Source organism: Argentina silus, assembly GCF_951799395.1.
Source record: "Argentina silus genome assembly, chromosome: 1".
Taxonomy (NCBI): domain Eukaryota; kingdom Metazoa; phylum Chordata; class Actinopteri; order Argentiniformes; family Argentinidae; genus Argentina; species Argentina silus.
Window position 1 is genome coordinate 15,739,286 of NC_139655.1, and position 16,351 is coordinate 15,755,636.

At 39.6% G+C, this 16,351-nt stretch overlaps 2 protein-coding genes across 2 annotated transcripts; both read right to left on the reverse strand.

Annotated features, from left to right (window-relative positions):
- Positions 1-1,143: 1,143 nt before the first annotated feature.
- ro60 (Ro60, Y RNA binding protein) lies at positions 1,144-8,494 on the reverse strand. The gene is made up of 9 exons (XM_083665405.1): positions 8,384-8,494; positions 7,025-7,639; positions 6,533-6,753; positions 6,113-6,259; positions 5,853-5,990; positions 5,635-5,751; positions 4,821-4,937; positions 3,747-3,893; positions 1,144-3,305 (listed from the first exon to the last, which is right to left on the reverse strand). Exons 2-9 carry the CDS (start codon positions 7,617-7,619, stop codon positions 3,153-3,155), a joined length of 1,635 nt encoding a protein of 544 aa, XP_083521531.1. The 5' UTR covers positions 7,620-7,639; positions 8,384-8,494; the 3' UTR covers positions 1,144-3,152.
- Positions 8,495-10,765: 2,271 nt separating this feature from the next.
- Positions 10,766-14,167, reverse strand: rgs13a (regulator of G protein signaling 13a). The gene is made up of 5 exons (XM_083677118.1): positions 13,975-14,167; positions 13,813-13,872; positions 13,628-13,689; positions 13,330-13,496; positions 10,766-12,099 (listed from the first exon to the last, which is right to left on the reverse strand). Exons 1-5 carry the CDS (start codon positions 14,055-14,057, stop codon positions 11,911-11,913), a joined length of 561 nt encoding a protein of 186 aa, XP_083533244.1. The 5' UTR covers positions 14,058-14,167; the 3' UTR covers positions 10,766-11,910.
- Positions 14,168-16,351: the final 2,184 nt, after the last annotated feature.

Here is a 16,351-nt window from a genome sequence, read left to right on the forward strand (position 1 = left end):
TGCAGACATAAGATAGCTGTCAATGTCTAGGATTGATTCTGGGCTTTGTGTTTGCCTTTGGAGTCTGTCAATATGAGGACGAAAGAGGTGTCAATGAAAATAAAAAAACCTTAGGCTTGCCAAAATCAACAGGTTGGAACATCATTAAAAAAAAAAAAAAAAAAAAATGTAGCTGTGGAGTAGCATGTGCCAAACACATGCTCATTGTCATTGTCTCAGCTCATTGTCACTCATGTCAATAGAGTCAGACCTTGTCAGACAGCTAGATTTTGAAAATCTAAAAAGTTTTTGTGATGATTTTGTGAGGAGGAAGGCAAGAAAGACACCAATATAGGAAAGCGGGGGGGTCTCCAAAAGTCATGTGCCCAGGGGCCTCACGGGATCATGACCCAGCCCGGGGTTGTCCTTGAAAAGGATGGTCAGAGGATTAGTTTGCTAAAAGGTACCTAAAAAGCCTGCAGGGGTCTGGAAAAAAGTCTTGTGAACAGATAAGACAAATATGATCATGTACCAGAGTGATTGCAAGTGGAAAGTATGGAGAAAAAATTATCTGCCAAAGATTTACAGCATACCACCTCATCTGTGAAACATTGGGCATGTATAGCTACCACTAGAACTGGCTAAGTTGTCTTAATTGATGGTGTAACTGCTGACGACAGCAGCAGAATGTATGTACAGAATGTATTCTGAAGTGTACTACCAATCTTCCGCCGTAGATTGAAGACCCATCTCTTCAGGCTACATCTTAACGGTCCCTCCTAAAGACCTCTTCACCCCCACTACAAGTTTCTCTCCTGTTAATAAAATAAATAAATAAATACATAATTCCTTCTTCTAGCATTTTGACTCCCTATGGCCCCTGGTCTGAGCATTGATTACTTTATCTTATGATGACTGATGGATAGATGATTCACTTACTTCAACAAATATATTTGTTGTAAGTCGCTTTGGATAAAGGCATCTGCTAAACGCCATAAATGTAAATGTAATGTAAATGATACCATGCACTATCATGCCCAACAGTGAGAATAATAGCCTACTCATTTTGGACAGAAAATAGAGACACAAAATCAAGAGATTCACACAAAATGCTTTATTTGTGATTACATTCACACAATATTGCTGATGTACATCACATGCAATTTTGGATTCAACAACAGACTACACATTGAAATAACCTTAAATTAATTTGTATGATATTGTATGATATTACTTCACATAAGGCCTGCATTTCTAACTAATTGAGCTTTCAGAACACTAAATTGTACTGGATCCCTATAGGGAGTGTGCCCATTCAATCAGAAACACTCCAGACAATGTAGCCTACTCATGTACTGCAATTTAACTCCACCATGTTTCCACCGGTGTTTTCTTTACACAGTGAGCATAGTATACAAGTATGCAAAACAACTGGGTCTAGTCAATAAACCTATGTCAAAATATACAATTCATTTGAGATATCTCAAATTAAAAGCATGTTCTGTGAACATATCTACTTTCACATGAATATCACCATAAAATAGGGTTATGGGAATAAGAACTAGTATACCATTGACTCAGTGCCTTTATATTGGACATGATGAAAATAACAAGCAAGTAAAAAAAGGGTCTCCAGAAATCACAGTTAGATGGTCTCTGTGTTCTTTTTAAATAGGGGTTGATTCAAAGACAATGGCAGATAACCTAAGGGAAGAGTTATTGTATGTATTGGCCACTGAATTTCCCTTGCACTACTATAACTTCAGCTGTCATTCCCCAATTGAAATGACCCCTAAAAGTAAAGCATTTTCATATCATCATTACATTTAGTCATTCAATGTCTGAAGAAATAAAAAAACATTGCAGTTCAAACCTATGAAGTGTTACACAGGTATTGCAAAATGTACATTCAGTTGCATCTATTACATTGGAAACAGTTATTTTCTATAGGAACAATAATAGAACAAATGTTTTTGCATGTCAGAAGTTCTTACATTAGTGTTTTTTAAAACTCTTACAGAAATACATATAATGTGCTCCTAGCAGCTTCAGTCTTCATAGACTGTAACATTACCTTGTTTAGACTATTTAACAACACACTACAGCAATGGAAAACACCATTGTTAATGCATAGAAATCACTAGATACCAGGGAATTAATCCACCTTTCTGACTTACAATAAACTGCTACAAGACAAAAATAAAGGTCCCAAATTGGCATCAAATGTTCCCAAAAGAAAACTAAATACAGTTTAGCCTTCACTTGTCAAATGTGTAAGTGCACCAAGGGTATTATATCATGATGTAGACCTCAGAAATACATACATTTTGAACATTATTACATAAATATAACAAATTAAGTTGGTTAGTCTAGTATAGTGGTCAGGCTGACAGAAATGTAGTCAAAGCGCCTAATTATTGGAATTCTTTATGCTCATTTGCTTTACGTCTCACAGAACATCTGATAAAATCAGATGAGGATTTTCACAGAACATCCAATTAAAACTGACTTCATGTCTTGTCTCTCTATGGACCCTTAGTGCTTTACTTCATTTCACCGATTCCCCTCCTGTTTATCCATACTCATTTAGAACAATGCTACATACAACAGAGAGACATACTTCAATGGTCAATAAAGGCCAATCAATCTTGCTAAAACATATCAGAGATACACAATAGCATTGAGTGACTTCCTCATACATACATTATGCCTACATAGGCACTTCACATATTACAATGTACAGGTCTCCTGCACCTTCACTCCTTGTCTAAAATGAAACATTTCAATCCCATCTTGCCAGCAGCAAACAGTCTTCTCAAATCATTTAAGAATTTTCTTGAAAAAGCAACTGTATACCTTAGGGGTACTGTGTAAATACAAATCTTGTCTTGTGTGATATGCAACAGCATACTGTATAAGATGTCAGCTGTCAGCTGTCCTTTCCAACATTTCAGGTAATAACTACACATTTTTCTACAATTTGGTCCAGCCTGCTGGACACATCATAATTTGAATCAATCAACATAAACAAAAAAATCTGTATTGTAAATGTCAATATCTTTTGAATTTGTGCTCTCTTAGGCACTCAAGTGCTATCCGAGCAAAGTCCTTTTTTTCAGTGTTTCTTCCATTCAGTCAATCTTTCCCCTTTTTTCACTGTACCGAAACTGTTATCAGATCAGATCCAGGGCTAGGTTACGAATGACGTCCACAGCTCCGAGGTCGAAGCCACAGATGTCCAACATGCCCCTGTCCTCAGGGTCAGCGACTGAGAGCCCACTTGAGGTCAACCCACACACCATCAATTTAGAAAAGATTCCCATTTTCTGCAGAAACAAAACACATGGACAAATGACTCCTGCGAGTACTTATAGTACTTTTTGCAGGTGTTGAAAAAGTGGCAAGGCTGCTCTATAGTCACTGCTTTGCTATAGAACTGCTTTGGTACCAATAATGCAAATACTCAGCTGTACTGTAAATGGCTGACAAGATACATAAAACAATTCATGTTATGATATATAAAAATATTTTTTCAAATTAGTTAGAATAATTACATAAGAATAATTAAATAATTACAGAAAACATTTGCAATTCAATGTATTCACATGGTATCTGGGCAATGTGATGATTAGTGTGACCAAATATCTGAGGGTTAAGGGAATTTTGCTGTCAGCTCAGCAAATGCTAGTTATTGACAGAGCAGTGTAGAGGACAGTGGTATGCCACCACAACACCCTTCTCTCTAGCATGTGCATGCATGGACTCACATGTCTGTACATCCTCAGAGTCTCTGCAGGATTGGCATGACAATACCAGGCCTCGTTGTTGGTGAAGATGATGAAAACATCCACAGCCTTCCCCTGCTCTGAGGCCCACAGAATTGGCAGAGCACAATCTGTGCTCCCACTGGGGATCTGGAACAGATGGTTGACATTGAGTGGGTGATGATAGTGCAGACAGTGTCATATCACATAAACAGATAACTGGTTTCAAACATCGGGAATGTATGGAAGCCCGGAAGCGTAAAGCAAAAAAAGAAAAAGGAAAAGTGTAGCTCCACTAAGTTTTGACATGCTATATCATTATAATGAGATATCTAAGTCGTGGTAATGAAATTGTTAACTGTTCCAATGAGATAGTAATTAATTGTGTCTCATTCATTGATGCAGAGAACGTTATGGTTCTGTTGCGATTGTTAAAACGTGCAATGGCGGCTTAAGTCGTTTTACTTTTTATAATGGGTTGGCAGTAACATGTCATATCATAACATGTCATATCTGTCTTCCAGTTTGCACCACCCACCAAATAAGATTGCCAGATCTGCAAAAAGGAATGAGTGTATTAAGCCAAAGTAACAGAATTTTAGTAGATTCTACTTTTAAATTATTTCAGTTTCTTCCCCGAATATAAGCAGAATCAGAATCATACTTTGGATGTCTTGAAATCCTCCCCAAACATTCACCTCATCCAACTCCAAACTCTCCTCTTGAATTATCCAAACGAAAACACCTGCAATCCTGGGAAGTGAGAGTGAGATCAACGTATTTTGTGAATTGTTTCTTCACCTGTCAAACTGTGCCTAATGACTTGGCTATCTTGTCTAAACAAAATACTAATTGGTCCAAACAACAAACTTAGTGGAGCTACACCTTTTCCGTTTGTTTTTTTTGCTTTACGTTGCAGGGCTTCCGTAGGGATGTGACTAGAATATTTGGACTATAATTGAGTTCATTCACCCAAAATGGGTTTCAATATTTGTCTTGTCACAAAAGCGTATCAATAAAATTCAGATTTTCTAGGAGGTAGCCTAATACTTTGTGATGAAGGTAATATATCCATACCTTGACCAGCTCAGCCGTAGCTTGAGCGAGAGACATGTCTGCTGAAATGGTGCAAGGAATCACAGCCCCCTCAGAGTAGGCCAGAACCTGTGTATCTGCCTCTGTCCGTGCAACAACCTGTGATCGATACAAACGTGCATGACATAACCAGTCCCCAATGACTGTAGACAACTATTCACTGTGATTGTATGGGAACAAAACGTATTGTTAATGGGAGAAAAAAACCCATAATGCCCAATTAATCGCTGGTAAAGTGATTGCATCATAATCAAAGAATACCATGACAACGAAGCTGTCTGGAGACAAATATAGCAAGTTTGTATTGGAAGCTCCATAGGAGACTAGTAAATATTGCTATTTTATTAAATAAAATATATTTTATTTGATATTTGTGACATGTACTGGTACATGTAACATGGCTATTACAGTGGGATCAAGTTTGACAGCCAAATATCTGCATTATCATGTCAGTGTTACAGTGCTGTGCATATCCAGTGACGTTCCACTTCACCACCGTATAGAGTTCCATGATGCTGCCGGGCCCTGGAATGATAATTGTTATGGCTTGTCTCTTAACAGAGCATTCCTGGAATGCCTGTGCACTCTTGAGACTATGGCACCTGGGAACAAATGTGGCAGGGATCCATAGAATGTGTCAACAGACCCTTTCCTTGACCCTGACATCCTCCAGAGATGGGTAGCCTCTACACCTCTAACTATGCTGAGAAATGCAGCTTATAAAGCACAACTGCTATAACCAGTATAGGCTTCCCATGCTTATGAATGCAGCTTAGGGGAGGCAGTGTTGCCTTACCATAGTTATGGCTGCTGCTGTGACAGCTGTACTGGCGGAGGTTCCCGGAACAGTGCTGCTCAGAGACGTGCTGACGTCCACGGCCACAGCGAACCGCTTCCCCACGGGCTCCACATTCTGAGGGAACAAACACATTTGCATTTGGGAACACGACACGAATAGAGTGAAAGCTAGCTAAGCTGCAATATGAGCACCAGCAGATGGGAGGATCAACCTACCATGAAGCATTTGTAAAAGGCAGAGTCCAGTGCTTTAAGGATGTCACTGTCTGGCTCCCACTGCACTGTCCCTCGATTCCCTTGGCCTCTTTTGTAGTTTTCCGAGGCCATCAGGATACTGAAGGGATGAACTTTTGCCTGGAGGGAGAAACACAGCAACAACAAATCATTAAGATATCTTTGCAGGTTGAAATGTAGACAGCAGACAGAGTAAATAAATCCCATTTGTTTGAGAGTGAGGGACAGCAGATAGGCCTCACCTTCTTCAGAGCTGACTCACTCTGGATCCTCTCACAAACCGCTGCCACATCCGGGCTGCCTGGTTCTAGAACTTTGTCAGCTGTCATCTTACCCAGGGATCTCAGCACTGATGCCATGGGCATTTCCTTCAACAAAGCTCTCCACACCTCCAGTGGGATTAGATAAGATTAAATCAGACTTGAAGAAAATCTACAAACACAATATGGATCCATTGAGATTATGAAACTAGATAATTCATTCGGGATTGTGGCACACTGTATATATATTAATCTACAACAGATTAGCTTGGGATATGGAATCACCACAACATTGGAGCTCTAAAAAACATGACAAACTTTGATAATTTTTAATCACCTCAGTCAACTAAGCATTACATCAAGTGGTGCTTATACATAGCAGTGGGTTAGTGTACTGCAAACCTCTTTGGACTTTAGATAATTGGTCAGCAGCTGTTCTCTCTCCAGTCTGTGTTCCTCTATCAGATGGATGACCTCCGTCTCATCAGCGCTGTGTTTGACCTTCTCCACCACCTCCAGATACAACAGGACTTTGGCGACCTCCTCCGAGTTCTCCTTATCGGTGTAGGCCACCTGGACTTCCTTCCACCCTTTCGTTACGTATTTACTGATCAAAGTAATTGCTGAATAAAAAGCAAATTAGTCAGCATAAATAAAACAAATGCATGTATTGATCACCTCTCTTGATCTTGAAATTACAGTACTTATTAGAAGTCTTGATTTAGATTTAAAAACAAATCTGACGTTTTGGTGTTTTTATCCATATGAGGCTATCCATGACTTATACACGCATAAATAGACTGACTGCACCATGAAACAACCTGGACTTTATTTATGTCCCATCTCTCTACACATATTTGGCATGTACAGTCAACAGTGTCGGTGTAAGCTCACCTTCATTTGCAGGCTTCATGTGTGAGAGTCTGAGTAGATCCTGGTGAGACCAGCCCCCTCTCCGTTTATACTTTGTCACTGCCAGAGCCAGGCTCATGGCATCCTGTTCATTGTACCAGTCAGACACAGCTTTCCGCAGGGCCCGTCCCCAAATCCCGCACTTCATGCAGTCTTTCAGCTCCTTCTTGAACTGGATGAAGGAGAAGAGGTGCATGGGGACCCGGCACACTTCCCTTAGGGCTCGGAAAGCAGCCTGCTTGGTCTTCAGGTTCGAGTGCTGGGAGCACACAGCCAAGGCGAAGAGGGAAGGGTTGCACCTGACCGCTCTCCCCTCCTGAGTAAACCTCTTGATCTCTTCCACCACCTCACAGCCCCTGCCTTCCTGAACCAGGGAGAGCAGAGCCAGTACACTCTCCATACCCAGACAGTGCTCCTTGGTGCTGTATATGCCACTCTCAGAGCCATAGCAGAGGAAACGGCGGAGTCTGGCCATGTCTGTCACCTCCCAAGGGTACCCGTCGACAGAGTTTTGGGCAGGGTCGCTGTGGGCACTTGAGGGAGGGTTATTTGTCACTTTGCATCCCAAGAGCTCCATTGCAATAGTTCTGTGTAAGACTGCAACAGACAGATGGAAAGAAAGGCCAATCATTTTGTCATATTAAAATATCATTCACACTTGCTAAGTCTGCTAATATAAATTACATTGCAAATCAATTGCATGATTCTAATTTGGCTAATGTAAGGGCTCAGACAGTAAACAAGGAAGACAACTGAATAATACGCGATAGACATCGCTTTAATCTAATTAGCTAGCTAGCCGAGCTAAGAGCTATAACTGGCAGATGTATGGCAAACTATCATGGTAGCCAATGACTTTGCTACCATGACAGAAATAGCTTCAAGCCGATTAGCCATGACAGTCATGAGGTAGATGACTGGGAGATAATGACAACAATGCTATTCAGTTTTGTGGTGTCAGCTCGGGTTGGCTAGCAAGTTATTAACACTGTAGATGTAGTTAGCTGCCATCTCAAACTGGCTGCATTCCATGATGAATTTATAGATATGCCAAAATCTAGACATCACAATAAGTGGCAAGCCTGAAGTGAATTAATTACTAATAATAGATCAAACGTATCTAAGTCACTCCCGATACATATTATTAGCCTGCAGTTAGCTCATCTGGCCAGACCTCGCTCATCATGATGCATAACTGATGCTGCTGACTGTTGTGTTGTTGTGCTGGCTGCTAAAGTTAACTAGCTTGCTTGCCACTGCTTGTCCAATGAACTAGCTGGCATACAAATTATACAATTGTACTTCTCTATCATGAAAATAAGAATCTCACATTCAACTTACCACGATGTGTGACTTATATATCGTATCGAAGGAAATATGCAGTTGCAGATCGTACTGTTAGGGCGTCCCTGGAATCCGACAGTCGTAGCTGGTAACTAGATGAAGCCGAAGTGGTTGCTGGGAGGGGATGCAAGCAGCTGTCGTCCCGTTTCTCATCATCATCTCTCGAGGACAATGTGGAGGAACACTTTTAATTCGTGGCAATGCCATCAACAAAAGTTTGGACTGGAGAGTTCACAGCGCTAAATGTGTTTTAGTATTTCATTAGTATTTCCCCCAGTATTTCCAAACTTTGTATCTGGATCAGAATGATCTGGATTTTGTAATCCCCTTTTTTTTGCTATCCGATCAGATCCATCTGGCTGATTTTGAGTCAGTATTTCAGAAAATGATTGGATAGCATCATTCTGATCCACACAAGATCAAGATCACATAATCTGGATTTGTTGTGCTTTAGGCCTCTATCTTGCCATCTACTGGGCGAGCTATTTTGTTTAGCCAAAAAGAGATGAATAAACTACATAAAGAAAAGTAGCTAAGACCCACTTTTTGGTGCAAAAAACTTTTGTTATTATATGATTCTGCTATGGCATATCATTGTACTCTGTAATGGATGATTTAAAAAAAGTAGAGACGTAGAATACTTTATTCAAAACATACTCCAATAAAAGTTATTTACAGACTGTCAAAAATAGTCAAATAAGTACAAGTCCTTGACAAATCTACTCTACTATTTACAGTAATGAGAGTTGTTGTAATTCGTTACTTTCCTCCTCTGCGCAAGAATACTTATTATTACTTATAAATGTTTATAAAAGTAAAGTAAACCATCAACTGTCTGCAGCATAGCATATGTCTTATTATCAACGGTATCGGATAGGATAAACATAGAACATATAATTAGAAAGTATTCTAAAATCTCTGGGATGAGTCTCATTATGAATTCCTCATTTCATCGTACCACCACCACCACCACCAGAGGACACTGTTGGCCAATTTATGGATCACAGACATTGTAAAGAGGAACTAAGCCAAACAGTCCCATCAATGTAAACAAAGAGGATGAAACTACTTACTCTCTTTGATGTGAATGTTGGAAATGCTTTACACTTGATCATTTCTATCAGTGCAACTGTTTTGCTTCACATGCACACGTGTATAAGATCAATGATCCTCTTACTGACCATAGAGTGATGTTTCCCTAGCTGGTGGCATTGTGACTTGTGTAGGCCAACAATTCTAGTCTAGTCAACAATTCAAATCTAGTCAGTTGAGAAATGTTGAAATATTGTAAGTTGTGAAATGTACTATGGATCTATGTAAGACAGCATGAGGCCCAGTTGTAACGTTTATCTCAGTGGTTCTCAAATGGGGGTACTTTGGAGTACTGCAGGGGGTACTCAGAAACATTTGGTACTTTTTTATATCATGAAATTGCCATCCTGTACATTTTTCATCCTGTCCTCGTTTTCTATAATGGTTGTTTACAGTCACTGGTGATATTCAAAACCCTGGGAGTGTAAAAAATTTGCATTTGCATGTAGTAAATTCATAATGCAGTACAAAGGACACTGTGTTGCTAGGGTGTTTGGATGGCCTGGGTCGTTTTCTGCACATAGATAATATGTAATATGTAATATATGTAAAACTTTAGCACCAGGCTGTGTACAGTATTTGCCAAAAAATGGATACATTATAGTTTCATTGGTGCTGATTGGTGCTGTTAAATCTAAAGGTACAGTATATTGTGGGACTGGGTTGCAATAGACCATGATTATGGCAAAACGTTTCCCTGTCCTTATGGTGACCCAGTTGTCACAGAGGAAGTGAGAACCTGCTGATTGAAACAGATAAAGTGTCTGGTGGAACTTCCCACAATGCTTTTCTTCAATGGAACAAGCATTTTCACCTTTCTCTGGTTTGACATACTGAATATGGTTCCTTTTCCTACTGTACATATGTCTGACCAGTCAACCCATAAACACACAGTACTTGTCCATAAAGCCGTATTGTATGTGGTAAGGGGAGAAAGACTTTCGTCTCATGACTTGACGGATACTTGATTATGTCTGAGTTTCTATCCTAACCTGAACCAACACAACTGACACAGTTGTACTGTATACTGTACAGTAAATATGATTTAATATGTATAATATTTAATATAATTACATTTCAGTGCTACTAACACAAATGCAGTTAATTGTGTATATCAATGAACGTGATCCAGCTGTTGTGGCCCATTCTTGAATAAATTGAACACATAATTTTTTGTTGGGCTAGTAATCAGGATTTTCAATGTTAATTTTTTGTCAATGATTTGTAGATTAGATGTCTCACACTGTCAGAATACTACATGACAAACTCCCACATGACAAACTCCTGTTTCGCTCTTATCATTTTATTTGTTACATCACCGTCTCTGGCCTCTGACCTCTGGCCTCTGGCCTCTGGCTCTTGACTGTCACATGACTTAGTAAGCTGAGGAGATTCTGGTTACTGATACAAACTGTGTGTAAATGAATAAGTGGTAACTGATTATCAAGATGTGATATCTCACTGTGCTCGTATTCAATAGGGTCAATTTAGTTCAATCAAAAGCATTATCAAGTAACTTTACAGTGATGCCCTGTTGATAACCTGAAACTGCAGACATTTGCTCATGCAGTTGCAGCAATGACTATAGATGCTACATTTCAAACTTGCAAACTTCCCTGTGACATTGACACAGAAAGTTCCTAACAATAACAAAGTACTGTATGGTAACCCCCCCCCCCCCCCTTTGTGGCATAAATTCAACAAGGTGCTGGAAATATTCCTCAGAGATTTTGGTCCATATTGACATGATAGCATCATTGCTGCAGATTTGTCGGCTGCACATCCATGATGCGAACCTCCCGTTCCACCACATCCCAAAGGTGCTCTATTGGATTGAGATCTGGTGACTGTGGAGGCCATTGGAGTACAGTGAACTCATTGTCATGTTCAAGAAACCAGTTTGAGATGATGTGAGCTTTGTGACATGGTGTATTATCCTGCTGGAAGTAGCCATCAGAAGATGGGTACACTGTGGTCATAAAGGGATGGACATGGTCAGCAACAATACTCAGGTAGGCTGTGGCATTTAAACGATGCTCAATTGGTACTAAGGGGCCCAAAGTGTGCCAAGAAAATATCCCCCACACCATTAGATATTTGCGTTAACGAGCAGTTGAACAGGTGTACCTAATAAAGTGGCCGGTGAGTGTATGTTCCCCTTTCAAATGAAAGCATTTACAAAACAAACACAGCCTCTGTCAGTGGAAACTGCTGCCAGTACAGTGGCTTCTGTACTGTATGCTCCTCCCTACCTTTCCACAAAGAGAATCATTTCTACAATCTCTATGTTAACCAATAAGTGGAATGCACGTTCAGCTACATGTCCCTCTGAGACAGTTTATAGGTGCTCCATGGCTGTATCAAACTACAGTCCAGTGCCGGAATCCAAAGCCTCAATGCAATCTCTACAAGCATAGCTTCTGGTTTTGGTCTCACATGTTGTTGACGTAGTCTGATGTTGAGTCCAGCAGAGCCCTGTAGATGTTGGACCTCAGGAACCTGGGGTAAGAGTCCTTCTCCATCAGCCCATAAACGATCCTCTGGGCCTCATCGAAACAAACCGGCGTAGCCGTCTTCACGTTCCACCTGATGAGATCCCTGGTCTTGTGATCAATATTGATCTACAGAAAAACAGAGGTAAAAGTAGCTGTGACAGATGTATTTTATTATTTACAAATTCAAAGAACATATTTTGTTGTGTTATGGACTCAATTTAAAATGGATTAAATTAAAAGAATTTGCTATCAATCAACACACAATATCCCAGAATGACAAAGCGAAAACAGGTTTTTAGAAATGTCAGTAAATTTGAAATACAGAAATACCTCATGTACATAAGTATTCAGACCCTTTGCTATGACACTTTTAAAATGAGCTAAAATGTAATCAACAAATCACTCAATAATTTGAGTCCATCTTAATGCAAGGATAATAGTTCATGTAATTTTGGAATTAATATCTTTGTTTTTATAGGGTCTTTGATTTGCATAGGAATCAATTACGCACTGTGTGGATCAGGTTGTCATTACAAACTGAGCAAATGGAAAGGAACAAAACTGCTCAGGAATGCGACCCTGAGGCCTGGGGAGACTTCTGGGGAGACTCTACAAAGATGAATAGTGGAGAGGAAAAAGCACAGTCGATGGGACAACATCATCTCAGTCACTCTACAAAATTGGTCTATAACCAAGTGGCCAAAAAGAATCCCTTAATGGAAAATAATCTCATATCCATAATTGTGTTTGCAACAATGAATTCAAGTGATAATGTGTTTATTTGGTTTTACTACAACGCATTAAGTTTGGTGCAAATCCAACACATGCAATGCAGTTTCCAATCCAGCTCTTGTGTGAAGAACAGTGGTAGCTGCATTAAGTTATGGGTATGTTTGTCACTGGCCCCTGCCGCTGGGGAGTTTGTCAGGATCAAGAGAAAATTATGAAATTTGCTGAGTTGGTAGTGACATCCTAATCTACACAGTGTGTAATTGATTCCTATGCAAATCGAGACCCTATAAAAAAAATGATATTAATTCCAAAATGACATGAACTATTATCTTTGCATTAAGATGGACTCAATTCAACTTAATGAGTGATTTGTTGACATTTTTGCATTTTAGCTAAGTGTCATAGCAAAGGGTCTGAATACTTATGTACATGAGGTATTTCTGTATTTCAATTTGAATAAATTTACTGAAATTTCAAAAAACGTGTTTTCGCTTTGTCATTTTGGGGTATTGTGTGTGGATTGATGGCAAATTCTTTTAATTTAATCAATTTTAAATTGAGTCTATAACACAACAAATTGTGGGAAAAGTGAAGGGGTCTGAATACTTTCTGAAGGCACTGTACCTCTTTTGGTGCTTCGGCTTGAATGTATCTTTTGTAGATCTTCTTGGCCCTGGAGGACATTCTGAAGGAGGACCTGATCTTCTTGTAGTCTTCACATACCAACCAGAATTCAATATTCTCATCGCTGAACTCAGACTTCAGGAAAGCCTGAAACGTTGCCATGCCATCTAAAAAAAGACCGCAAAAAAAGTTAACTGCAGGCCTATTTATTATGTCTAAACAAGGTAAAAGTTAGCATATTTACATGTTTTCATACAAAAATAAAGGTTTCTGGGAAGCCTTCGAATGGAAGTCTTACATTTTGATGCAAAAAGGCTCTCCAAAGACTGGGACCACAGGATGATCTCCTCAGCCTGGAGTCTGTAAAAGAGAAGGTCAGATAGATTTAGGCAACAACAAACAAACTGGATGCAAATGTGGTCCATGGTTGTGTCCTGGCAGGAAAAAAGGACATGGGGAATAGACTGATCTGGCTTTACTCACCCTTCTGTGTTTGGGGTCTGGCTAGATTTGCAGTACAGCCGAGACTTCAAGTTACATTTCCTGAAACACAATGTAAATGCGTGAATTACACATACCCCAACATACATAAACGTATCTCACTCAAAGGCAACTGTAAAAGGTATCAACATTAGAGGAACTCACTTGGCCTGCTTTCTCCTCTTGTCCTCGGTGTCCATGTTGAACGGCTGCAGTTCCCTTGTTGGTGAAGTTACTAAGCTAGGCATATTGGAGGAACAGAATCCTGGGGTTCTGAGTGTGTGTACTCAGTGTTGAAGTTCTAAGGCTGACTGTTACTGTGCGTGTGTTTAACGGTCCCCCTCAGGACCCACCTTTATACACGCAATAGCCTCAGTGCAGTGAGGTTTGTGTGTATCGTCATAGCTTCATTGTCACCACAGAAATAGAGGAAGTCGGGGAATGACGCTAGCTGGTTCAAATCAGCACAATGAGGTTGTCTGTTTGTGCGTTCAGAAACCTGCCCATGTTTAGATTAAGGCCAAGGGATGCAAATATGCCGATGGGAAATCCAACTAATGATAAGCAAATGCTTACATTTACTTTGTGGCTTTGTTTAGTGAAAGAAGGAGGCCTTTGTCTTAGTTTTCATTAACATTTGTCAGGTTGTCATAGGATCATACTGTATTTTTAATCCACTGATGGTAGAACTTCAATTCATATTGTTTATACCAACATTATACCTTTAAATTTGAAATAGAATAGCCTCATGATATCTTCACTCACTGAAATGACAGTCAAATGCTGATTAACAGATATTCAACATATCAGTATTTTCCAATTCAAAATAAACATGATCTTCACAGATACGTAGCCAACAATTATTTTCTTGATTTATTTTCAGCTGTCATTAGACACAAGTGGTGGCATTGTGGAGCTGACGGTGCATGGACCATGAGATCAGCAGAAACATGTCATTCACTGAGATGAGTTGGAGAGGCAGATGGATCCTCTCCCCATTAATCAATTATTGAATTGGGGGGTAATGGCAGAAGAGATTTGACATAGTTGGAGATCTATATGCAAAACAGAGGAAAGTACACATGAGAGTTTACCGTATTAATCAGACTAAATCCCATTGTCCACCTCCAGTCTCACTTCTCCTTTGGTTCACTTCACCGCATTACATAAGACGAGGCATGACATTACTTTCAGTCAGTTATTTTGAGTAACATACTGTAGAACCAAGTAATGTACTGATTCTTTCAGAGTTAGACCAAGCATTTCAGAATGTCTATGATGCAACATTTTGTCGTTAACCCCTATCGATGAATAGACATCTTGCTGTCAGTGACACATTTTTTGTTTTTTAATAGCAGATCTTTATCAGCTGAAACCAAAACTCAGTGTGCTGTCTCCATCACTTGGCGTCATTGTGAGGAACCAATCAGAATAGCTTTGTGGACTTCTGCTGAACTGTTGCACAGAGCAAACTAAAAACACACAGCACACATTAGAACTAATGTGGCATTCATTAGATACAAGGAAATAGCTTTTCATATTCTCTTTTTGTCCTCTCTTCTGAAATTATAAAGGTTACTAAACTATATACATACAGTAGGTTACCTCTGAGCTACAGTATACTTTAGTCTCTGTACTTCCCAACCTGCAGTGTAAGTACGTGTACTTTTTTAAGTCTGTCTGAACATTCCCTCACCAGAGTGCATTTGAGCAAAACCAGAGGAAGTTGCGGTGTCTGCACAACTCCACCCCTGCCATGCACCTAAAACACATCTGAAAATAACATGAACATTCAACAACATAAAAAATGAGTAGAACAAAATGTCCAACTTTCAGTTGGTAAAGTCACGTCAGCCACATCTACTTCCACTTTCTCTGTCCCCGCTACCTCCTGACAAATGACGGCTGAAGCGTTTGTTTATCCCTCTTTCTGAATGATCTTGAAATCTTGAAAATACTACTCTCATTTTTAGTGCCGACCTGCTTTATGCAGTCTTAGAATTGATCTGTTTTTAGTCAACACCAACTGTTCTGAGTGCAGTGGTTTAAAGGGGCAATCTGGGATTGGAACTTTTAACTAATGATATAACCCTTGATTCTTGATTTATATTAGTTGTTAAGGCTTCACAAGCTTAGTTAAACTGTCTCACCCCATCTTAACCCAAAATATAAGCTTGTTTTACTCCATTGTTTGTAAACAATGTCATTGTATAGTTTCAAAAACATGGTTAAATCTATTTAATCTGTTTGATCTCATTTGATCGCAATGTATTTGACATGATGCAGCCAGTACCCTTCTCTGACACATCATCGGTATACTGATACTGTATATTGTCTGCATTGAGAGGCTACAGACAGTCTGCAAGAGAATGATGATACTGTATTCTTTATGACTGGGACAAACTCCTGGTGCTACTCATAACATCTCACCATGCAGAATTTAATCTATGTACAGTACCTGTACCTGGTTGTCCCAGACTGTACTATTTAGCCAACTCCTACTCCTTGGTTATGTAAAGCAGACAAAATAAAATGTTATCTA

Bases quoted from the DNA above. Each gene is read 5' to 3' on its own strand.
- ro60 (XM_083665405.1), bottom strand. From the start codon at position 7,619: ATGGAGCTCTTGGGATGCAAAGTGACAAATAACCCTCCCTCAAGTGCC. The intron at 6,754-7,024 runs GTGAGCTTACAC...CTTTTTATTCAG, and splicing joins CATGAAGCCTGCAAATGAAG to CAATTACTTTGATCAGTAAA. The intron at 3,894-4,820 runs GTATGGATATAT...CATCTGTTCCAG, and splicing joins CTACGGCTGAGCTGGTCAAG to ATCCCCAGTGGGAGCACAGA.
- rgs13a (XM_083677118.1), bottom strand. From the start codon at position 14,057: ATGCCTAGCTTAGTAACTTCACCAACAAGGGAACTGCAGCCGTTCAAC. The intron at 13,497-13,627 runs GTAAGACTTCCA...GTCTTTTTTTAG, and splicing joins GAGCCTTTTTGCATCAAAAT to ATGGCATGGCAACGTTTCAG. The intron at 12,100-13,329 runs GTACAGTGCCTT...GTTTTTCTGTAG, and splicing joins AAGCCGAAGCACCAAAAGAG to ATCAATATTGATCACAAGAC.